The sequence below is a fragment of the Macaca mulatta genome, chromosome 1, assembly GCF_049350105.2.
Source record: "Macaca mulatta isolate MMU2019108-1 chromosome 1, T2T-MMU8v2.0, whole genome shotgun sequence".
NCBI lineage: Eukaryota > Metazoa > Chordata > Mammalia > Primates > Cercopithecidae > Macaca > Macaca mulatta.
This window is the reverse complement of record NC_133406.1, coordinates 62,012,590-62,037,029: the sequence shown is the minus strand read 5'-3', so window position 1 is coordinate 62,037,029 and position 24,440 is coordinate 62,012,590. Positions and strand designations below refer to the sequence as shown.

The following is a 24,440-nucleotide window of genomic DNA, read 5'->3' as shown; positions in this document are numbered from 1 at the left end:
GTGGGGCTCCATGCCAGGAGGAAGAAGGTTAGGGGACAGAGAGAAGAGGCGGGAGGGGAGGGGTAAAGAGGCCTGGAACGCAGCCGTGTGTCTGGCCAGGAGCTCTCTAACAGCTTCCAGCTGCTTCCACAACCTCCAGACTTCCGCCTTGGGAGTGGCATTTGGTTGTTTTTTTTTTTTCCTGCTCTTCACCTCAAATGTGTGATCTAATTAGACTTTGCATCCCTCATTTCTGTCAGTCTTCCCTGTCTTGCAGTGTTCCCCTTAGTTGACCTGTCCCGACCCTGTTTCCATCCATCCCGGGAGCCCCTCAGGTGCTGCCACTGCTGCGCTCCAGGAGCATCCACCCAGTGCTGGGTGAGCACCACAAAGACCAAGCCAGGGTGAGAGACACAGGTGTGTGTCAGCCAGGGTGAGGGACACAGGTGGGCATCAGCCAGGTCGGGGCAGCTCCTTGTGGCCCTGAGAAAAGAGCTTCGGACTGAGGTTAACAGACCCTGAGGTTAGCCTTGCCTCAGGTATATAAGGTGGGTTATCTCAGCCAACACTTCCAGCTTCAGGGCTTTTGTTTTGTAAAGTGAGGGTGGTACTAACACTTTTCTGCCTACCTCATAAGACCGTAAAAGAACCAAATGGGATAATGATGACAGTGCTTTGTGAACCGTAAAGGATTTTATTTGATATTTTCCCTTCTGTCATATAACAAATAATCCTTTATTTTGATTAAGACCGTGTTCAGGTCTGCTGCATTATTTGATCTAAATCCATGAGAAAAGTACAGGCAGATTCAGGACCCATGTTCATCTCTGCCTGTAACCAGCATTTCTGTCAGACTAAAGCAGGTCACTAGGAAACCCTGCCCATTCCCACCCTCATTCCATCACCATGTAAAACATAATGGGTGTGCCCAATAATAGGAGTCGTCATTTTAATGTCTCAATTGAAGGCTTTTCTTTTTCATAGATTTATTGAGGTATATGATAAATTGTATATATTTAAAGGGTAAAATTAGGTGCATTTTGTGAAACCATAACCACAATTGAGATAATTAACATATATCCATCACTCCCAAGTTTCTTCCTGCCTCTTTGTAATCCCTCCCTCCACCCTGGCCCCAGGCAACCACTGGTCTGCTTTCTGTCACTATAGATTAGTTTGCATTTTTAAGAATTTTATATAATGGAATCATAGAGTATATACTTTTATTTCAGGGAAGCCTGGCTCCTTTTATTCCGTATGAATATTTTAAGATTCATCCATTATGTTGCATGTTTCAATAATTCATTTCTTTTTATTGCTGAGTAGTACTGTGTTGAATGCATGTAACACATAACGTTGTACCCATGTGTTCATGGACATTTGAGTTGTTTGTAGTTTGGGGCTGTCACAGATAAAGCTGCTGTGAACATCTGTGTACAAGTCATTGTGCGGACATAAGCTTTCATTTTTTTCAGGAAGTCAGTGGGTTGTATGGTGCATGGATGTTTAAACTCTTCAAGAAACTGGGAAACTGTTTTCTAAAGGGGGATGTACCATTTATATTCTTACCAGCAGTATATGAGCATTCCAGTTCCTCTACATTTTTGCCAGCGCTTGGTATGGTTAGTTTTAAAATTTTAGCTATTCTAGTGGGTGTGGGTAGAGAGAGCTCATAGTAGTTTCAATTTGCATTTCCCTAATGACTAATGATGTTGTCTTTTCATGTACCTTATTTGACATTTGTATATCTTTGGTGTTGTTTGCTATCTTAACACTAAGTTGTGAGAGTTCTTCATAGGTTCTAGATAAAAGTCCTATGTCCATTATATATTTTGCAAATATTTTCTCTCTGTTTATGGCTTACCTTTTCATTTTTGTAACAATGTCTTTTTTTTTTTTTTTTTTTTTTTGAGACAGGGTCTCACTCTGTCACCCATGCTGGTATGCAGTGGTGCCGTCTTGGCTCACTGCAACCTCCCCCTCCTGGGTTCAAGTGATTCTCTGACTCAGCCTCCTGAGTAGCTGGGATTACAGGTGCACGCCACAATGCCTGGCTAATTTTTGTATTTTTAGTAGAGACGGGATTTCACCATGTTGGCTGGGTTGGTCTCGAACTCGTGACTTCAAGGGACCTGCCCACCTTGGCCTCTGAAAGTGCCGGGATTATAGGCATGAGCCACTGTGCCTGGCCTGTAACAGTGTCTTTTGAAGAGCAAACTTTTAAATTCTGACGAAGTTCAATTTATTGATTTTTCTTGATGATGCATTTTATGTCATTTTTAAGACATCTTTGCCAAATGCAAAGTCACTAAAATTTTCTCTTGTGTTTTCTTCTAGAAACCTTGTAGTTTTAGCTCTTCCATTTATGTCTATGGTCCATTTTGAGTTAATTTTTTAATGAGAGGGTCAAGGTTGTTTGTTTGTTTGTTTGTTTGGTATCATACCAATACAGTGCCATGTATTGAAAAGGCTGTCATTCTCCTTTGCATTGCCTTTATAGAAAAACCAATTGACCAAAATGTGTGGATTTATTTCCAAACTCTCTACTCTGTTCCATTTATCTATACATGTGTCTTTATGCCAACACTATGTTGTCTTGATAACTGTAGCTTTACAATAAGTCTTGAAGTCAGGTAGTTTAAATTTTCCAAACCTATTCTTCTTTTTCAAAGCTTTTGGGTATTCTGGATCCTTTGAATTTCCATGTGAATGTTAGAATCAGCTTGTCAACTTTACAAAGATCTGCTAGGGTTGTGGTTGGGACTGTGTTATATCCACAGAAAATACGGGCAGTGTAGACAGTTTAACAATATTGAGTCTCCTGATCCATGAAAACAGTATCTGTCTCCTTTTATTTGGATGTTGTTTAACTTCTTTCATCAATGTTTTATAGTTTTCAGTGGATAGGTCTTGCGCATCCCTTGTCAAATTTATCCCTTAATTTTACACTATTATAAATGGTGTTTTAAAATTTCCTTTTTTCATTGTTTGTTGCCAGTATATAGAAATACAACTGATTTTTCTGTATAGACTTTGTATCCTGAGCCTTTCCTCCCTTGCTTGAAAATTCAATTTAAAAGAGCAGGGACCTGAAAATATCAAGGGGCAGGGCATTTGCATGACATGATAAACATTTACAATGGCTCTAAAAACATGAGCATCTTTCTGTCCTAAGTCATAGATAATTTCAGTAGCAGCCCTACAGTAGCTGTGCCTGTAAAGGATGGGAAGGAGGGGTGGTATGGTAAATTCTGACACTACACAAGTAGAACACCTCCAGATCTCTGGGATACTCTTGAGGGTGAATGGAGCAAGTGGGAATGCAGTGCAGCCCCTTTAAGGAACCTGGCCAGCCAGCCAACTGCGGGCTGCTAGGAAGGCAGCCCAGGAGATAAGATAAGGCCCCCTGGCATGTTTAAAGCAGGGTCCTGAGCCACAGCGGCTGGGCTACTGATAGGCAAACAGGAACCAGGGGTGATAAGGAGGAGGTGCCAGCTACTAAATCCGGGCTGGCAAGAGGAGTAGCCGCCAAATCACTCCTCTGGGGACTGAAAGGAGAAAGGGCTATTAATTGTGGGTGTGTAGGGAGAGGGGGCACTTGTATTCTCTGTATATCCCATTTATGATCATGGTGAAAAAGAAAAATCCTACTGGGCTGTACTTAAAGGCACTCTGTTTCACATGGAGTAAATGCTCAATAAATATAGACTTATTGAGTTCCTTATGCTCTAGTGAGATGCTCTGATATGGGATTTAGAGACTACCTAATTTCTTCCTCAAATGAGGAAAATCCTGGCAAGGACTTACTCTCACAAGCCTGGCGCTGCTCATTTGCACGCATCTGCATAGATTTGCATGTGTCCTACTTGTAGATACTTTTAGATTTCCCCCAAATCAGTTGCCTATTTTTAAAGGGATAAAGAGAGAATTTATCTCTTCTTGTTCTTGCTCACCTTTCATCTGTATCCTCCAAAGATGCTAAAATAATTTCTGCAACTTTGACCTATAAACAATACCTGTGGTTGCATAGTTTATGCAGATAGAAGCAATTCTTTGCCTGATGATGTGTTTCTCCTCTTAATTTCTATTATAATTCCTGGTTCTGCTCTCCAAACTTCTGAGTGGGACAGAGAGATATTAAGGTTAAAAAAAGAAAACAAAAAACCCTCTAGCTGAACAGCCAGAGGCTCAAATTGCTTAGAAAGGAATTAGTTCACTCTACCTGGACAGAGCAGTTAGAGGCAGTTTCGTGGATCTGAAGACCACCTTCCCACTGCTTCCCATCCCAGGGCTAGGGATGCTGTGACTATCTTTGTCTGCTCTCCTTCCTCCAGGAATAAATAAAAATATCATCCCTCCCCCAGATCCCAGCTCCTCTATTGGCCCGCCAGGCAAATATTTCATAATGTGGGCTCATCCAATTGGGCATCGTGCCAGAGTCAAGAGCCTCAGGTTGCGAGTGTGCTCCAATCAGGCGGGGTGGCCTGGGTGGGACTAGAGGGCTCTCCTTCTCCACATGGGAGGTGGCAGCATTACTCAGGTGGATGGCATCCAGGTGGGAGTTGCTACTTTCTCAGGGCAGAGTAGAAGGGACAGGGCTGTCCATCAGCCAGCCCGGCCGGCTGAGGCAACCCAGCACTGAAGGGGTTAAGGCCAGCCAGCATGTGTGGCTGTTAATGATTGCTACCCACCAGGGACCTGGTGAGTATTAAAGGAAAACCTTCTCCCTATTCCTCAGTGTGAAAGGAGTCAGGACTAGAGGCAGCAGAGGGAACAGCAAAGAAGAGCCGGTGAGTAAGTGGTTATCTGTCTGGTCTATGTTTGTCTGAGTAGCTCTGGAACAGAAAAAGGAAGCCTAGATATACCCATTCCATCAGCTAGAGTGGGCTTTTGTTACAACCAGATACAAATTCTCAGCTTGAGACCAGATTCCAGTATCATTACTATGTATTAGAAGGAAATCTTTAAAATTATCTTAGTCCAAGGGAGTGAACTACTCAGCGTGGAAGCCAGAGATACAAACCATTGTCTGTCCTGATATCAAGACAATGGTTTTGTGTGGACCTGAACACAAAGCTGGAGCGCTACTCTTCCTCCCTCTCTCTGAGCCATTGTCTCCAGAAAGGGGCTCGGTAGCTCTAGGCAGAAGCAGCGTCGGCCTCTCTTGTGGGCCGATTTCCTGGATGGGGCCACGGAAGGAAGGCGGAGGGGACAGAGCCACAGGAGACTGGCATGGCTGTGCTCCTGGTTTTAGCCTTTTACTTAGCAGAGTCAGGTGTGGTGAGATGTAGGGTAAGACAGAACCTGGCGGGGGTGGGTGCAGAGAGTTTCGGGGAGAACTCTTCACTCATTAAGAAGACAAGGTTGTCAGTTGAGAGCAAAACTGAAATCCAGGAAGAAAGAGAATCAACCTTTTGCATTTAGATTTCTACTGCCCCCATTCCCTCAACTTCCCCTTCAGGTCCCTCATCCCTTCAACCTCCAAAACATTTGTGCTCTTTGACCCTGGCACCTTCTAATGACAGTTTTGTGCAGGGGGTGTGGACAAGAATTCCTTGGCTTGGAGGAGGAGGTGGGCGCCCTGGCTTTTCTCAGCTGATGCTATCTCTCTCTGTGTGTGTACTCATGAATGCCCACGTGGTTTAAAAAAAAAAAAAAAAGGAGGGAGACTGTCACCCAAAGGGAACTGCTGACTTTACTCTCCTCCTGCCCCCAGCTAGGATCCCTTTTGTTCCCTTGCCTCTTTCTTGGGAGGAAAGAGATTCGATGACATAGTGATGCTAGGTTGAACCTAGGGAGGAATTCGGGGCCCTGGAGAGCCTGTTGGGTAGGAACAGGGTACTCCGTGTGCCAGTTTTGAAGGCAGATTTGAGCGATAAGGTAAACCCAACCCCCTGGTGGCTTTCAGCTGTGGTGCTTCCTCTGGCTAGGCTGCCCATGGGCAAACAGAAACCGGCACAATAGAGGGAAGGTGCCAGTCACTAGACCCAGCAGGGCGAGAGCAGAAGCAGCCAAGTTTCTGGGCATTTGAGGCCAAGAAAGAAGGGGAAGTAGAGTATAGGAGAGGAATTGGGGATACTTGTGTTCTGCCTCCTATTTGAGAGTCAGCCACAAATGTGACTAGCCAACCGCCATCGCTACACTCCCAGAAGTGTACTGGGATCATTATTCCCAGGCAGAGGGACTTCACGGGGGATGCAACCTGCGCAGTTGCTCCACATGCTTGGTTTAATGCTCTGCTGTTGCTGTCTTGAAATCCTTAAGTTTTGCACAAGGAGCCCTGCAAATTGTGCAGCTGGTCGTATTCCCAGGCCATCCAGAAGCTGCAGCTGCAGAATAGTTGCTCATATACTCCAACCAGTGTAGGCAGGCTCACCTGTTACTCAGGTGTCACTTACAGAGGCCGGCTTCTGTCCTGGCTGGCACCTGTGCTGCATCCTTTTCTCTTTCCTCCTCTCTGTTCCTCTCCCAGGGCACTCTGTTCCTCCTTGTTACAGCCTCCATGCCCAGTCTTTCTTCATGGCTGCTGCGTGGCAGGACAGGGCAGAAACAGCAGTGTCCCTTGTCTGACTGCCCTGCCTTCCTTCTCAGGCCCTCTCTTTTCCTTATCTGGGCCGTAGCCAGCATGGTCTCTAGGCTAGGTCTAGGCCTAGGAGCACCTCTTCCTTTCCTCTGAGATTATCTTCCCTCCCCTCCGTAAGCCCTGGTTATCAGTGGATGCTCTCTGGCACCTGCTTCTTGCGATGTTTGCTTAGGAACAGGTTGTTTTCCTGTGATTTCCATAGGATCCAGGTCTGGATGAGTGCAGGGTGGGGAAGAGGAGGTGCAGGGAATGAAGAATCCTAAGCCTGCTGTCCTTGGTGGTACTTCCTCTACCCTGTCCTCCTCTATGCCAGTTCCTCCTGCTCTGGACCAAATGGCCCCACAGAAGACTTCCCTCTCCTCCTCCTCCCACAAGCATCAGCTGGAGGTTGGACAATCCAGGAAGGAAAGGGAAAGCAGGAGGGAGGAACAGGTCCTCTGTGTCTCTAGCCTCCTCCGCAACTCTTCTTCCTTCTCCAGCTCTTCTCTCCTGTTCTTCTTAAGCTGCTGGATGACATTTTCCAGTGTTTCCCACTAGGCCAGCGCTGTTAGTAATGATACTTTCAAACCATGCAGAAGAGTCTTAATGCATGTGATTTAAAAATAATGAGCCTGGCCAACATGGCGAGACCGTGTGTCTGCTAAAAATACAACAAATTAGCCAAGCGTGGTGGCCCACGCCTGACATTCCAGCTACTGGGGAGGCTGAGGTGGGAGAATCGCTTGAGTTCAGGGAGCAGAGGCTGCAGTGAGCCAAGATTGCACCACTGAACTCCAGCCTGAAATACAGAACAAGAACCTGTCTCAAAAAAACAAAAATAAAAACAAACAAAAAACCAAAACAACAAAAACAACAAAAAGCACAAAAAACGAAAACAATGGATTGTCCAGATTAATTTGGAGTGAACTTTGGAATATATCATTTTTTATTTTTAACTTTTTGTTGTTGACAGCAGATTTTCCTTTCTTTTTAGCTTAGCTTAGGACTATGAGGGAACTTGTATTTACTGAAGACACTGAGCTCACATCAGCTGGTGGAAGGATACACCGGCTTAGAATTGCATTTCATAGAATTCAAAACTGGAAGGTGGCTTAGAGAACATCTAGCCTGGTGCTGTCCAATAGAATGTTCTACAATGATGGAATGTCCTATGACTATTCTGTCCCATATGGTAACCACTAGCTACTGTGGCTCTTTAGACACAGTGAAATGTGGCTAGTGTAACTGAGGAACTGAAATTTTAATTTTATTTAATTTTAATTATTCAAAATTTGAACTGCCACATACGACTAGTGGCTATCAACTTGGCGCAAATTTAGGATAGTGCTATTTATTTTATTCCCTTATTTTATTAATGATTATAACATTAGCTACTACTAAACAACTGGATGCGCCAGGCATTCTTCTAGAGGTTTTAAATATGTGATCTTATTTAGTCTTCCCAGCAACCCCAGTATCGTTACATGTTGCAGGTGGGGAAACTGAGACCCAGAAAGGGACAGTGACTCGGTACTGGTTAGTTATCAAGACTCCTGACTCTGAGACCACCGGCCTTATCCTTTTCCTTAAGGACAATCCACACGCTGTCCATTCCTTGCCATCACATGCCAGCTTTTTTCACAACTCTCCAAATCCCTTTCCAGATCTCCCTCTTCCTCTCCGGGATGTCAGGGGAGCTCACAAAGGATTGTCTCAGTCTGCAGCAAGTGCTCTCCTAGGCACAGTAGTTTTCTGGTTGGTTCCATGGTGGCCCTTGTTCCTAGGCTCCCTTTGGATCCTCCACCAGCAGGCAGCAGTGCAGGGATATCGCTCTGCCCTCAGAGCCCTTGGCAAGCTCCCCATGTACAGGGGAAGTGTTCAACATTTCCCACAATCCACCTGCCTCTAGCTTACCCTATTACTCCCAGTCTGAGAGAAAAGATCAGCTGAGCCCTCCTTGTAGGCCAGAGGCAGAATGGGTCTCCTTGGGTAGGTGAGGAGCAGCACTAACTTAGAGCCTGCTGTTGGCCCTCAACCCTTGTCATGCTACCCTCCAGCTGGGAGGCTCCTGCTCTCCAACTCTAGCTGGTTTACTGCTTTCCTCTTCCCAAGGCAAAGCTTCTGCTTTGTAGACTCTTATCAGAGTCTGGCTGGCCAGTAGGGAGGGGAGGGACAGGAGGGGGCATGAAGCAAATGCACCGTGCATACTGATCCCCGCAAGAGGGATTTGAGGCTGAGCTCCTGTCTCCTTCAGCCGCTATTCAGCATCCCAACCGGAACAGCACATGCCCCCTCCTCCAGGCAGTGGTGAGCCTGCTGGCCTGCCCTACAGCTGCTGCATCAAACTCAAACAGTTATTCAGTTCCCCTGTGTGTGAGGTGCTGGGCAGGGGCACAGCAATAAAGGCCAGGCTGTGGACAGTGTGTGTGTGGCTGCCCTTCCAAGCCCCACATCCAGGCAGCTGTTGTCAGACTAATGTTTATGGGTAGCCCCCAGCCCACATCACACATAGTCCCTAGACCTGTAGCCCACAGATGTTATCAGTGAAAAGGTTTGTGGCCTCATTACTGTGTTCTTGGAGCAGACCTTTAAAAGCCGGCATCTCCCCCTGAACCATGAAGCTCTCTCCTGCTTTCCCAGAGATGAGGAGCTCAGATTGGGTGCATCACAGGGACAGAAAGAGGGAAGCCCAAGAAAACTCAAACTTTGACCTCTCCTGTCACTATAGCTGGGACAGTGCACCTCCGCTTCCCTGATTCTGAAATGGGCCTTCCTTGCCTCCCTCCCAGGGTAAGGACCAGAGACTGCATGAGTTTTATTTTTCTCTTTGTTCCATATGCCTTCAGAGCATCATAACCTTTCTTCCTCTGCTGTCTCGTCCAGTGGGAGATTTGTGTTGTCTACTGAAGAAGGCATCACTCAATACCTTTGTTTCCCTGTTAAAATGAGAAAACTAAGACACCAGACAGCTTGATTCTCAAATTGCTGGATTGGGAACCAAGAAGGCACTGGTAGCTTTTGATGATGGGGAAGGAGAGAAATCAGCCAGCTTCATAACTCTCCAAACATCCACTTTGTAAAATTCCTTTTGTGGGGTGGGGCAGGGTGGGATTGCTGCTCTCCGTAGGACACCAGAAGCAGATCTGCTGAGTTAGGGATGCAGAGACATGGTTTCAGTGACCTTCTGTAGACCCGGTGGTGGACAGCTGGGCTGCCTCAGCCTCTGAAGGGCAGGGGTTTGAGATTCAACTCAGAGCTGGAAGGGGGGTGGGGCATAATTAATTATTGCCCTGCCCTGTTACCCCTTGGGATCCGTTCCACATTGCTGGCTGTCAGGAGAAGGCAACTTGGAGGCGAGGGGGCTGGGGCCTTTTTTCTCTGCTTCTGTCTGGCTTAGCTACTGAGGAAAGGCTGAGAGGAGGAAAACCCAGAGCTGTAGGCAGCTGCTTCTCCTTTGAATTTCCCCTCTCTTTAGAAGGGAACAAAACAAGAGCACACAGCACAAGGAGGAGCTCCAGGGAGCTGGATTGCCCCAGTTCTCCAAGTTGGGTCAGGGTGAAGGAGAAAGTGTCTCCCAGTCTGCCCATGGCAGCTTCTGGTGGTAGAATCGCAGTTCTCCGCAATTGGAAGACACTTCAGTGTTGAGACAGCTAAGGTCTGGCTGTACCCGGGAATGATATTCAATAATTCATCAACCAGAAAGGACGTTGGACTGGAGTCTTGGAGGGCCCTGTGGTGCCAGGCATTAACTCTTTTGTCTCTGGGTCATGGAGATGTGAGGAGGTCTCAGGCTCTGGCCCAGAGGTGGGGCAGGGACACTCGAGGGACTTGGGGGAGCAGCTTTTCACCCACCAACATGGATCACTGGCATGGTTATGCTGTCTACTTTGGTTGTCTTCATTTTTCAGAAGACAAATAGAATTCCATAAAGTGAAACAACAAGTTTAAAGACGAACCAAGCTAGGGTGGGAGGTCAGAATGAAGTTCCCCTGTATAATCTCCATGTTTTCTCTCATGCACACACATGTGCGTGCACACACACGAGCTCGAACCCATTACCCTGACTGAAGTACACCTTGCCCTCCTGCTCTCAGCCTGCCATCTTAGGCCTTCCTATCTCCTCTCATAGGGATAAGGGACCACCCAGGCCCAGAGCAGGGGCTGGGAGACACTACAGTGAGAGAATGGGGGAAGGAGAGCACCTGGGCTGGAAGGGAAGAAACCTGGACCTAGCCCCCTGATTTGTGATTTCTCTCCCTTGTCCATGGAGCCATCTCTTCTATCTTCTGTCTGTGGTGGGAGCTGGGCTCACATAGAACATGCCCAGCCTTCCATAACCGCCCATAACAGGTTTGGGATGGGGCTGGGGGTGTGGTGAGGATGGGCAGAGTTAAGCAGGAAAGGGAGCAGCATGGGTCTTGTCTCCTAGACATGCAGCTGAGTAGCTTAGGACGTTTCAATAAACTGGCTTGGGGCAGAGACGTACCATCTTCTTGACACTTTGGAAATAACTGTGGCATCAAAGTGGGGGATGAGCAAGGGCAAAGAAGAAAGGCAAAAGCAAGTACAAGGCTGGATGACAACCACTGGCAGCTGGTCTCCAGCACCCAGAGAACTGGTATTTTGATCTTCAAGGAGCACATGGAGGAGAGACAGTGGGTATTGTTGTTTTTAGAGACGGGGGTCTTGCTCTGTTGTTTTTTAGAGATGGGGGTCTTACTTTTTTTTTTTTTTTTTTTTTAGAGATGGGGATCTTACTCTGTTTTTTAGAGACAGGGTCTTGCTCTGTTGTTTTTAGAGACGGGGGTCTTACTCTGTTATTTTTAGAGATGGGAGTCTTGCACCTCAGGTTGGGGTGCAGTGATGCAATCATAGTTCACTGCAGTCTCGACCTCCTGGGCTCAAGTGATCCTTCTGCCTCTGCCTCTGAGTAGCTGGGACTACAGATATGTGCCACCATGCCTGGCTAAGGCAGTGTTGTTTGGAGGAGCTCCTTCCTACCTGCAAATACCTAGAGGGGCTGCCAGGGCCTGACCCTCTTTGACCTCTTCTTTATGTGGCAGCAATATGTAGGAAACCAGAGAGCTTCAAGTGAGAAGTGGCTAGGAAAGTGTATTTTCTCCTGGAGATGGCAGGGGGAGCTTCAGGAGTCAGGTGCATGAAAATGGCTGGAAACATAAACTGAGTTGGTTTTTAATTGGGACAGGATGCTGGAGCAGATAAGCCTCCTTGAAAATAATGATGAGATCCAGATGGGGAGGCACAGAGCAGGAACCAACCCTCTCCCCACCTTCCCCTCCTCTGTGGCAGCAGCAATCCTCCCTGGAGTGTGGACAGTCTCGGCTTGGAATTTGCTAGCTAGGAGAAAGAAGGAAGTGGGAGGGATGGGACCCCCTTTCCACTTGCCTTGCACGCAAACCTCTCTCAACCTAATGAGCTGTAATGCTGGAAGCCAAGGCATCCTCAGGATGGGGAAGCCAGGCCAGGGCTAATTCTTTGTCAGCAGATTCTCAGGAGCTATGGAAATGAAGCAGCTTGGTGTACAGCAGATAATCAAGAGAGGCCCAGTGGGTGGAAGGAGTGGAGTATCTCTCCAGTCGTTCAATATTGATCACAGTGGGGTTCCAGGCATCCAGCCTGGATGTGTGTGTGCACGTGTGCACATGTGTGAACATGCATGCCTACAAAAGATCATGAAACTTGGATTAATTTTTGCCACTCTTGACAGTGTAGTGCCAGGTATACTGCATGTGGATGCTGACTCTCCAGGGGGATGTTTGGAGATGAAACAATGCAGTGTTATCTCTATGTGAGGTGCTGTAGGGGCTGAGGATGTCTCTTGAACTACAGGAAAGCTTTAAGTAGGTGCAGAGACAAAGGCCTGGAAAATGGAGAGGATCTGCTTCTTTTCTTTGTAATTTATTGGTCTTGGGACTTCCAGAGTGCCTGCCCCTGGCACTCCCAGCCATGCTGCATACACAATCTTCTTAAGCCTGGGACTATGTGTTTTTCATTTTTTCGCTCTTGCATCTGGCATATTTCTTAATTTGTTTTTCACAGCCATTATCTCTTCTGCATCAAATGGTCCACATTTTGAAAGTTTACAGCTATTATTTCATAGAGTTAGCATGTGTGCTGGTGAAGCGAGCACTATTATTTCATATAGTTAGAAGGTACCTCATTTACACATGAGAAAACTAAGGGCCCAAGAAATAAAGTCACATTGCTAACTCAGGTTGGATCTTGGACTGAATGTTTGGTCCTGCCATATTTGTTCCCACTGACGGCACTGCCATCAGGGCCACCCTCATAGTGCATAAGTGACCACCAACTGGACTGCTCTGGAGTTTAGGACTGCTTCTACCTCCACCACACGATCTCTTTCACCACCTGAAATTTTCCCTTCTCTTGGGCGGAATTTGAGAGGTCCATTTGGATATGTATTCATAGATTCATAATCATTTGTCCTTGACAAATGGAAGCCTTTCGACATCCCAAAAGGAAGGAGAGAGGAAGGAGAAAACAGATTACCTATCGTTTCCCTTTTTAATGTTCTGCCTCTTGTAAGTTCTTCTTGATGTCTAACTAAAGTGAAAATCTGCCATACTGTGCAGTTTGTTGGCAAAGGGAAAGAACCCCTGCTAGACATTCTGTGTGCAGACTTAATTCAGAGGATTTCGGAGCTTTCGATGAGCAGGGGAAGCCCCAAGCCTGCCTTCGTTCCTACTCCCTCGTGCTATCTTTACAGGGCATAGGAGAAGTAATTTAACTTGCAGCTTAAGCAAAGGCTGTGGGAGGCCCCTGAGCTCAGCTTGAAGAGAAAGGGGATATTTTTGCCTTCTAGAGGAAGAAAGCTCATTTTCCCAAAGCACCCCTACCCCCTCCTCCTTCTGTGCAGATGAGCTTAATTTTCTTCCCCTCCTACTGAAGGTGGATCAAAGCCAAGCTATGTATTCAAGGGGGAGCTAGGCAGGGAAGCTGAGTGAGGGGGCGAGGGGGCAGAAGCAGAGCTTCTCTCATGGAGAGGAAGTAATTAATTTTAAGAGAGAGCTAAGATAGGGAAGCCCTTGGTGATAGAATGTCAAACTCCAAATGCAGGTGGTTAAAAATTAAGTCAGGGCTGGAGAGTTTCTATTATTCATTCATTCAACAAATATTTATCGAGCACCTGTTTTGTATGGGCAGGAACCTCAACCGGGCATCAGGAGAGGGCCCAAGAAACTGGATTAGGGACAGGGAAAGGAAGCGATCTGAAAACCGAGGCCTCCTCTCACCAGGATAAATCATTTGCAAAAGTCCCATGAAATAGCTGAATGTATTGACCTTCTGGATTTAAGATTAAGCTGTTTAAATATCAGCAGCGGTTGACCCCAGTTATATCGTACCAACATGTCTCATTATGGGTTAAATAATAATGTTGTCCATTTGCTTTTCCATTCACTGATGACATTATTCCCCGATAAAGTTCTTGCTCAATCCAAAAAATTAGATTAGCCCCTTCCTTTCAGTGTCTGTTGTGACATCACAGAATTGCCATAGCAACAGACTGTGATGTCAGCAGGCTGCCTGGTGCTGCTAAAAAGAACCACGTTGGTCAAAAAAGGAATCTGTCATGTGAAGACGAAATGGAATAATATAGAAAGCCAGAGGAACTGAAACGTGATATCAAAAAGAACATCTTGGCAGGATAAGATAACAGTGGGTCTGGAGCCTCCTTTGCTAGAACTCTTTACAGAAAACCAAGGAACTTAATGAGGATTGATTGGAGAACAGACTTGCCTAGAAGCAGGGGGATGGCAGCGATGTCCTTCGGAAGGCCCTCGCAGTCCAAGGATCCTAAGACATGAAGGACATTAGGAAAGGGGGAGCGCTGACCATCTTTAGCCGCTGAAGAATTCAGGGGAATTAGCATCGATACAAACCTCCTTGCTTCTGAGCAGATCTGACAGTCACCAGCTGGAATGTATCATCTCGTGTCTGGGAAGATTTTCAGCCATAAACACACAATGACCCCCTCTCAAGCCCCATTTGCCGCCCTATTCCTCGCAAGCCTTGGGAGGAAGCTCTCCTTTAACATTGCCTGAGCAGTCCCATCCCAGCCACCAGCTCTGGCTCCACAACGTCCACGCCCATCTGGTCGACTTGCTTCTCATCTGTAGGACCGCCACACAGGGAAGGAAAGCAACCCTGTGCTGTCCGAGGGGAGCAAGTCGGAGGGACGGGGGCAGAGGAGCTTCATTCATTATGCTCCTGTCCACACAGAAGAAGGCTGGGCAGGCTGACAGAAGGGAAAGGAGACCTGCTCAATCAATCTCAGCTTCTCAGCAGCGGCAGCAATAACAGCAGATGAATCTGGAGCTTCATTTAACCCTTATGCCCACAGGATCTGAAGGATCTCTGAGAAGCAAGTTGATTTTCAGCTTAGGAGCCTGTGTTGTGGGTTGGGAATTGGGGAGGCAGGAGGACTGTCTCCCTACAGGTCGGGCTGGCATGAGTTTCAGCCGTGCAGATGGGAACGCAGCCCCAGACTCCTTCACCCGCCCAGCTACTCTGCGTCCTTAGCTCACTGAGGTCGGACTACCTGGGAGTGCTACACCTGCTCCGTGTATGTCTGTCTCTCTATTTCAGCATTTTCTCCTTGGGGAGCTGAATGGGGAGGATATCATCCCCTCCTTGTTTATTCTGCCTCCAGTCCTCTGACCAGTAGCATTCTGGCCGAATACAAGGAAGCCACAGGCCTACCAGGGCACCTAGGCGACCCCTACCACCACCCAAGGAGAGTGCCCTCCTGGTTCTCCAGAGCCAGAGCCAGGAGGAGGGGGAACTGCCAGAGTCTCTGCCACCGATCGCTCTGCATCTCTGCCACAGCCTTACCAGTTGGACCCGAGGACTTACTTCTCAGAGGCATGGTAGGAGCAGGGTGGCCGGCAGGTCCTCTGAGGCTGCCAACCTGGGGACGGACCTGCCAAAAAGATGTTGAAGTTTCGGGCTGATCGACGGGTCAGGTAGGGATTTCTTCCACAGATCATGAGCCAAGTTAAGTCAGAGCAAGCTGAGTTGGCAGCTCATCCTGCTTGGATCCGGGGGCTTCAGAGTAAGGGGTCTGCTTGAGATGACCTGGAGAAGGAAGCATAGTTAGGTCAATGGTTGCTGCATTGCAGTGCTTGTGAAGGGGAAGCTATTTTGAAATTGGTAGTGCCGGGATAGAATGAGGACGTCATTTGTAGGGGTTGCTGGGTAGGAAAGTCTGGGGCTAGGAGAGATGTGCCATTCCCTAGAAGTCTTGTGATGGTTGGCAGCAGACTGTGTGTGTACGCTTCTGTGTGTGTGTGTGTGTGTGTGTGTGTGTGTGTGTCTATGCCAGTGCCTGCAGGGAAGATTCCAGCAGTTATCATCGGGAACACGCAGAGCAGAAGGAGACTGGAGGGTCAGGGCAGGGGGCGGGTGCCCTGCGCCACTGGGAAAAAGCAGACAACTTGACACCTCAAAGGACACTGTAGTTGCCGCAGACTGCTTGCCCCCCAGACCACTAGATGGGACAGAATCAGGGGCAGACAAGGGTCACCGGAAACAGTGACCCTTCCTTGCAAAGATCCCCTGTGATTAAATTGAGGAGCATGTCCTTGTTGGACCTGGGAGGGAGGTGGGAATAAAGTTTGGGAAGTAGGGAGTGGCTTATCAACGTGCTAGACTCAGAACCCAGGCCCGGTGGACACGCGCCCGATTTTGGGTCCTGACTGGCAAACCTGAGCTGCAAAGCCCAGATTTCCGCACAGACTGTAGGCACTGCCTGCTGTGCTTTTATCTCCTGCATGTCTTTGGATTACATCTGAGCGTGACAGCTTTGGAAACTGAAAAAAACAGTCTTTGATATTATCTTTAGCTTTAGCAGACAGCCCAAGGGTTGGGATGTGTCCTGGGCTATTGAAAGGGGGCCCCCAAAAGGTTATTTTCCTTCTCTGATGCAACTGAAGGGACTAAGCTAAGATCTCCTTCCTCTGCTGCTGGCTGACCTGCCACTTGTCAAGCAGAGCTGGCCCTTTGCTGTGGATGTGCTTGAGTGGCCCAGTCTCCATGGCCTCTGGCCTAGTGCCTGCTTCTTCCGGTAGTTTGGCACCTACGCTGGGTTCTCACAGTATTTCTCAAGAGCGATGGGCGACGAGGCCCTTAACTCGTCTAGTCCCTCCACTGGCTGGATGCTTGAATCTCCACTGCTACATTCTTGTCAAGTAGTCACAGCTTACAGGATCCATCTCAGGGGTTGCCATTGCGGCTTAGACCTGCTGCATCAGCCCCTCTGCGCTCTGTCTGCTGCCTTCCTCCCCATCTCCCTTGAGAGCCTCCTTGGGAACTCTCCTGACACTCAGCCAGTCGGAGGAGCCACAGCAGGTCTTCCCATGGAGCCTCCACGATGCTGCTCCCCATCTGCCTCTGCACTTACCCCCTGACCCCCCAACCCCTGGTTCCTGCTCCCTTCTGCTTCCTGGCAGGCCGTCCTCACAACACCCTGCCCCTTTCCTGGCCACAGCATCCCTTAATGAGATTGGACTGTTGAGCTACCACTGACCTTCATACCTGACAGCCCCTGAGGTCTCAATGACATCAAGCAGCCCTTGGACAGGAGACCCTGGACTTAGAGTGTGGGTGGGTCCAAGCCCAAGCTCAAGAATGGAGTTTTTCGAGCTCCCATTTCCTTTTAAGAAAGAGACACAACATAAAGCAGGAGAAGGAGAAGGAGTCCAAGGTCACAAGAAAGTTTTTTCAGCAAATAATGAGGGAGCTTTTTTTTTTTTTTAAATGTGGCTCACCGGCAGGCTCTGTCCCTGGGAGAGAACCTGCCACGCATGAGGCCCTGATGTGCTGAACTGGCTGTTGGAACCCCTCTTCCCCACACTTAGGATAAGCACTGAAAGAGTTCAGTGTGGCTTGTTTCCAGCCCCAGATAACTTTAGTAAGTAGTTAGCACTGACTCGTGAGAGGTGACCAGGTTTCATTTCTTCCTTTCCCCACCCCCTGCCCCCACCCTCATCTGGATGTCAGCCCAGGCCTCCCATGGATCCCCCTGGAGGACAGAGGCACAAGCTCCTTACATGGTCACCTGTCCCTGTCACCACCCAGGGTCTGTCCACATGTTGGTTTTTGTCTCTGCCGTCTTCATCTTTACCATGACTCTTCTGTTTTTCCCTCTATAGCCACAATGAAAGAAGGAACACATTTCTACACCCAGTGACTGGCCAGGTCCCAGACGAAAACAAAACATTTGACTTGAAAATGTAAGTGTGTCCCCTACTTGCTGTTTGGCCTTTCTGTCCTTAACCACTACCATCCCACCGCCTCCTTGCAGCTGGAAAGCAGAAGGCAACGGGGAGGGGAAAGGAAAGCAGAAAGGCTTTGCAGTCAGTCACCTCGGTTCTGAGGACTGGAAGCATCTGAGACCCATCTGGCTTGACACCCTCATCCACTTTTCCTAGGGTCTAGCAGAAGCCAGGTTGGCGTACCCCGCAGGTTGAGCTGATGGAGTAGAAAACAGGTGTGAGGCTGGCATAGCACCCAGGGGCCTTTGAGGGAAGAGCTGAGAAAATCTGATATGATCATGAGAGCCAAATGCTAATTCCTCTCACTGTGGATCCTGGCTCACCGAATGAAAGGAGAAGAAGAGAAAAGAGGATTAAATAATCTACTCTCATAGGCCACTAGGCAGTTGTGTCTTTTAAAGTAGAGGAAAAGGATTTCTGGAGCCCCAGGGTCTAGACTTTTAAAATAAATGTCCAGGGCCGGGAACAGGTGGCTCATGCCTGTAATCCCAGCGTTTTGGGAAGCTAAGGTGGGAGGATCATTTGAGTCCAGGAGTTTAAGACCATCCTGGGCAACATAGTGACATTCTGTCTCTCTAAAAAAAATAAATAAATAAGAATTAACTGGGCATGGTGGCCCATGCCTGTGGTCCCATCTCCTATGGAGGCTGAGGTGGGAAGATCACTTGAGCCTAGGAGTTCGAGGCTGTGGTGAGTCCTGATTGTGCCACTGGCTACAGACTGGGTGACAGAGCATGATGCGGTCTCAAAAAATAAATAATTGTCCAAGGTTACCAGCATATAATTTCAGAAGGGTTGAAGGAGTGGCTGAGGTGACTGCTCAATGGCACTCAAGAGATCTAATTTTGTGTTGATGCTGAAACAGTGGGTGGCAGGGTGTGGAAAAGGGATGGGTGGTTTCCATTGTTTCTTGGCTCTCACCAATCTCTTTTTTCTGGTTGACTTGAAATCAGATCAGCCTTGGACATGTCCAATAAAACAGGTGGGAAACGCCCGGCTACCACCAACAGTGACATACCCAACCACAACATGGTGTCCGAGGTCACTCCAGAGCGGCCCAGCGTCCGGGTAAGTCCAGCCCTCAAGGCAAGCTGTTGGGCTGGAAATGTCTTCAGTGCATGTTTAGTGGAATCTCTGGGAATCCTAGGAAATCGTAGCCTGTCCAGCTATTTCTGCAGGCTCCAAGAGTAGGCAAGGTGACCCAGAAAGAGAGTGGAGAGTAGGAAGGGAAGAGGGCTCAGATCAGAACCTCATAGAAGACCAACATCTAGACCAGGGGTTCTCAACCTCAGCACTGCTGGCAGTTGGGGTTGGATGATTCATCGTGCTATGAGACTGTCCTGTGCATTGTAGGATGTTGAGCAGCATCCCTGGCCTCTGCCCACTAAATGCCAATAGCGCCTCTTTTCCAGGGGTGACTATCAACAATGTCTCCAGATATTGTCGGGATTTTTTGTCCCTTGGGGACAAAATCTCCCCAACCTCATTGAGAGCCACTGGTCTTGAAGGACAGTCACGAAGGTCATGGCGATTGAGAGCTCAGAGAAGGGGGAAGGAAGGAAGAGAGCCCCAGGAGAAGGAAATCTAGAGAAGAATGTTGCAAAGAGGGCCAGGAAGACAAAGGCTGAAAGTGTCCTCTGGGTTTAGCAGCAATGTGGTCACTGGGGACCCTGACAAGGGCAGTTTGAGTAGTGTGAGAAGAGCAGAAGGCAGGCTGGAGAGGTAAAAGTGGGGATGGGAGAGGAGACATAGGAAGAGCATAGTGTAGAAACTGCTCTTCTAAGGAACTAGACAACAAATGTTAGTATATCATCACATAATGGAGCACTTGCCAAAAATTAAAATGAACTGGAGCTATATGTATTAACAAGGATAAATCTTGAAAATATAACGTTGAGTAAAAAGCAAGTGGCAGAATATGAGAAATATGATATCACTTATGTAAATGTACAGACATGAAAAGCAGTACTACATATTTATAGGAACATCTGTAGTAGAAGTGCATAATCATGGACAGGAAGACTAATTTTGGGTCAGTGGTTGCCTCTAGGGAGGAAGCAAAGGTAATGAGACTGGTGAGGGGCTTGAGGGAGTTTTAGCTCCAGTTGTCTTGTTTTATTAGGGCAAAACAACATGAAATGATGATCATCGTATTATTCCCTACTTTTCTGATATGTTTGAAATACTTCAAAAAAGTGTTTTTAAAGACACTTGACTGTGATGGGAAACGGAAGGGCAGGGAATGGAAGCTAGAAGGTAATGCAGGACTGGAGGGAGGTTTCATTTGTTGGTTTGGTTTTGTTTTAAGATGAGGGGAATGGGCCAGTAGGTAGTAGGTTCGGGAGAAAGAGGACAGCCAGTGAGTCACATTTCTATGGAGATGGAGAGAGTCAGATGCAGAGGTGCTGTTAGACTGGATGGGGAAAAGCCACCTCTTCCTGAAACTGCATTAAAAGAAGGCGTGTGAGGCTAGGGAGTGGGTGTCTAGGAAATTAAAGAGACTCTCACATGATGTCCTCAACTTATGCAGGAAAGTAGGAGGCAGGGTTTTCTGCTGAAAGGAACGGGGTGGGTGGGGAAGCATCAGGTGCGGGGCTGGGAGCTTGAAAATATGTGATACAGGTTTGGGGAATAGGAATGATGGTCAATGAAGGACACATGAAATGTTGCCCTATACTTTCAAAGGATCATCTGGGGCAGTCGAGTGTGATTCTATGTAGCCCTAAATCTGCAGGTTTGCGTGATTTTCCTCCAGCATGCTCATAGCCTGGCTGTGAGAGCAGGGAAGGCAGGTAGTTGGATTAGCCTTAGTTTGCCGAGAAGCTATGGCAGAAAGATAGGAGGCCAGGATATTCAGGAGTTAGTGGGAGGTTGCCCGGAGTGGTAAACTATGGGGTGGCAGCCTCTAGGCCATGGAGAGAGGGGGCAGAATTATGAAAGAGTTGGACTGAGAGAAAAGGGAAGGATTTAGAGATTTGCATAGGGTTGTGGTGACTTCTTCCAAAGGCGAATCTCAGTCATTATATGTGTATTTTTGTTAGTAATGTTCAGATAATAATTTTATTTCCCAGTTGTGGGAGTACTTTATAATAAAGGCCAATTTCTTCCTTACTTCCTTCTACAAACAGTTGCTGAGTGCTTGTTATGGCTGGACACCTTGTCGGTTCTAGTGAGAAAGAGATGAAAAAGACAAAATTCCTCCCTGCAAGGAGCTCATGGTGCAATGGAGGAGATAGAAAGCTGTACTGTGACAGGTTTTAGGCAAGGGTGTCCAATCTTTTGGCTTCCCTAGACCACACTGGAAGAAGAAAAATTGTCTTGGGCCACATATAAAATACACTAACACTAACAATCTCTGATGAACTAAGAAAAAAAAATCATAATGTTTTAAGAAGGTTTGTGTCGGGCTGCATTCAAAGCCATCCTGGGCTGCATGTGGCTCACGGGCCATGGCTTGGACTGTACAGATGTGTGGAGAGTAGTGTGCAGCTAACCACTCAGGGGCATCAGGACTTCGTGGAGCGGGGGAGTCTGCAGCAAACTTTAAAGCATGAGTTGGGATTTGACAGTGGCCAAGGGAAGATGGGTCCTCCCCCAATGCCAGGGAGCACGCTGCGAAAGGCACAGGAGGATGAGAGAACCAGAGGCAGGGCCTGTCTGGTGAAGGGACAGAAGGTGGGTGACAGGCCCTGCCAGATCTCACAAACCTGTCCTCTGTGCTGTGCTGAGGAATCCAACCTCTCTCCTAAGTGATGAGTTCAAGAGAGAAATAGGATTGTTTGTGTTTTGGAAAAAAACCTTAGTTCGTGGTAGAGGGCAGACAGCAAGAAGTGATGGGGACCTTTAAGACAACAATAGTGGAATTTGAGAGGGAAGAGCAGATTTGAGAACTATTAAGGAGACAGACTCATCAGCCCTGTATACACGATTGCGTAATGGAACAGAGGAATGAGGGACCCATGGAAGATAACACGGAGTTCTAGGGTGGGTGGCTAGGTGGCTCATAGTACTATTCACCAAGATGAGAAATACAGAACAGGCTTGGTTAGAAAGAGAATGAGTTTGGTTTTGCACTTATTTAATCCTGGCCAGACAAGCAGGTATAAAATGGGTTGAGCTGGAAGAGAGGTCTTGGCTGTAGCTTAGGGAGCTTTTATCATATTACTCATAGCGGAAGCAGTGGGTATGGATGAGGTGACACAGGCATGATGTAAAAATGAGAAAATAAAAATCAAATAATAAACGTGTGATTGAGGCCCACCAACACTTGGAGAGTGGAAGTAGGGGAGATTGAGAAGGAGTGGCCACAGACGGAGGTATTGAAAGGGAAACAATAGTGTTGTAGAAACTCAAAGAAGAGTTCCAGGAAAGTCAGAAAGGTTATGACTGCCCAATGCTTTAGAGTGAGTGGCTTAATTCCATAACAGTGCAAGAGCCATTTCAGAAAATAGGTAGAGGAGGTTTAGGAGTGATGGAAGGAGAGAAAGTTGAGACTCTTCCCAGGAGCCTAGGACTGAAGAGTAAGTAAGGGAAAGTATTACCTCACAGTGGACCTTGGGTTATAGTGTTGAAAGGGGAATTTGGGTATGTGTGTGGCAGCATGAGAGAGAGACAGAGACACTTTCAGATGGAGAGACTTGAGTGCATTTGCTGAGGAGAAGACATCAGTGGAGGAGGAAGCATCAGAGATATATTTGAGAGGAGATGATCGGTGGAGCTAAGTCTCAGAGGACACAACGGGTTAGAAATGTTAGCCTTGGAAGGAGGGCAGCACCTCTTCTTTTGACACTGGAGGGGAAGAGGCAAAGATAGTGTAAGTACAGTCATTTTCTAGGTAAAAGGGTGTGACATTGAGGGAGTGCATGTCTAATAGCCTCGAATTTCTCTGTGGAGGAGCAGATCCACTGTGGGGACCTCCCTCTGGGGAGGGCAGAGGCAGGGGAGGTCGGGGGGCTGGGAGGATGGTGAGGGTGTGGAGTGGAGCTGCCATCTGGTGCTGAGCCTCCTGGGATTGGGACTGTGGCTCTGTGGCAACCTCATCTGTATGGCAGTGTGATATTTTTTTTTCTCCGACAGCACCATAATCTGGCTATCAGTGCAGGGAGAGTAGATAATTTGATTCATTTGGAGTGCTATATTGAGTTTTAGAGAAGGTGAGGTAGGAAGACAATAGATGGGGTTTGTGAGAGCCCAGTGGATATACTCCACCATGGGGCCTAGGCTTTGTAGGGAAGTAACGAAAACTGGGAGGAGCTGATGGATCCAGAAAAAAGGAGAATTGAGGAGCTGGGGACCTCAATGGAGTAGAAAAGCTGGTATTGAGTTAATGGAGTGAGAAAGCCCAAAGGGTGGAATGTTGGGATCAGAAAGCAGGAATCCTGGAAGTGAAGATGGTAGCAGCGGAGGGGCTTGGGGTGCTGAGAAGACTAAAGGTGTAGAACTGGGAGTGTTGCTGGAGTGCAGGTGGAGAGTGCTGGAGCTGAGGACATCAAGGCTGTATAAAGTTAGGGCATTGCTGGGTCATGCTCCTGAGCAAGGAGATTTTCCACAATGATGCAAGACAGAATGAAGAGGAGGACTAACATCAAAACCCTTAGACTCTGAAAGAACAATTGAGAAGCGGACAGTGATGAGAAGGATTAAACAGTGGGAGATCAGGCAGTGGTGCTTCCAGCAAGGTGGACTATTGCCCGAGTGTGGAAGAATGACAGTGTTCACGTGGCAACACAGAGCTAGAACATCCGTCTCTCCTCGCGGCTCCATATTATGTTGGGCATGAGATGATGCACGGGACCCTCAGAGGATGAGGATGCAGGGAGTTAACTTGCAGAACGCACTGTGGAAGAGAGAGGGAGTAAGGCGGCTGGGAGTAGGATAGGCCAGAGTGAAATTGGAAATCTTATTATTTTCACCTCCAAAAAAAAAAACAAAAAGCTGTGAGACAGGTAGAACTATTATTTTATTTTTTTGGAATTATTATTTTGAGCCCTATTTTAGAAATGAGAAACATTGCCAAAGAACTGGAAGGCCCTGCTCTTGAGTTAGTAATAGATCCAAGATTCACACCTAGGCCCCTTGGCTTGAGGGCACCCCGGGGTTAACCCTAGGGAGAAGCAGCTCTAGCAGGGGTGGCTCCCTTGCAGATAGAGCAGGAAGGAGGAGACTGGGGACCTAGGTCAGCTTCTCTTTCTGCCCCTAGGCAACTCGCACAGCCCGCAAAGCTGTCGCCTTTGGCAAGCGCTCACACTCCATGAAGCGGAACCCCAATGCACCTGTCACCAAGGCGGGCTGGCTCTTCAAACAGGTGAGGCCACCCTGCTGTTCTGGCCACCGTAGCCTCCACCTTTTCCTCATAGAATGAGGATTCCTCTGTGCTTATGACAGTCCATGTATTTTTTTGGTATGTCCTCCTGCTGTCTCTGTGAATGAGTCTCCTAATTTTATAAAGGCTCAGAGAAACTGAGTATCTTCCCAAAGTCACACAGAAAAATTTGTGTCAAACTTGGGAACCCAGCCCGTGTCCTGATGGGCAGATGCAATGACCTTGAAACATGCTGAGTCCCTAACCCCATGGAAACAACCCA

At 47.7% G+C, this 24,440-nt stretch overlaps 1 protein-coding gene across 49 annotated transcripts in view; it reads left to right on the top strand.

Moving 5' to 3' along the window:
• Positions 1-24,440, top strand: part of PLEKHA6 (pleckstrin homology domain containing A6) — a 154,609-nt gene that overhangs the window by 84,118 nt on the left and 46,051 nt on the right. For 44 of the 49 annotated variants that reach the window (XR_013418082.1, XR_013418081.1, XR_013418080.1 and 41 more), the window contains 3 exons: positions 17,734-17,814; positions 18,810-18,924; positions 24,056-24,160. Coding sequence is in view for 44 of the 49 variants with exons in the window: in XM_015119693.3 (XP_014975179.3) it covers positions 17,734-17,814; positions 18,810-18,924; positions 24,056-24,160 (301 nt within the window). In the remaining 5 variants the exon portion in view is untranslated. Of the gene's footprint in view, positions 1-4,717; positions 4,770-14,084; positions 15,547-17,733; positions 17,815-18,809; positions 18,925-24,055; positions 24,161-24,440 lie in introns of those variants that run through there. The other 5 variants (XM_078004168.1, XM_078004182.1, XM_078004175.1 and 2 more) reach the window with 2 other exon arrangements.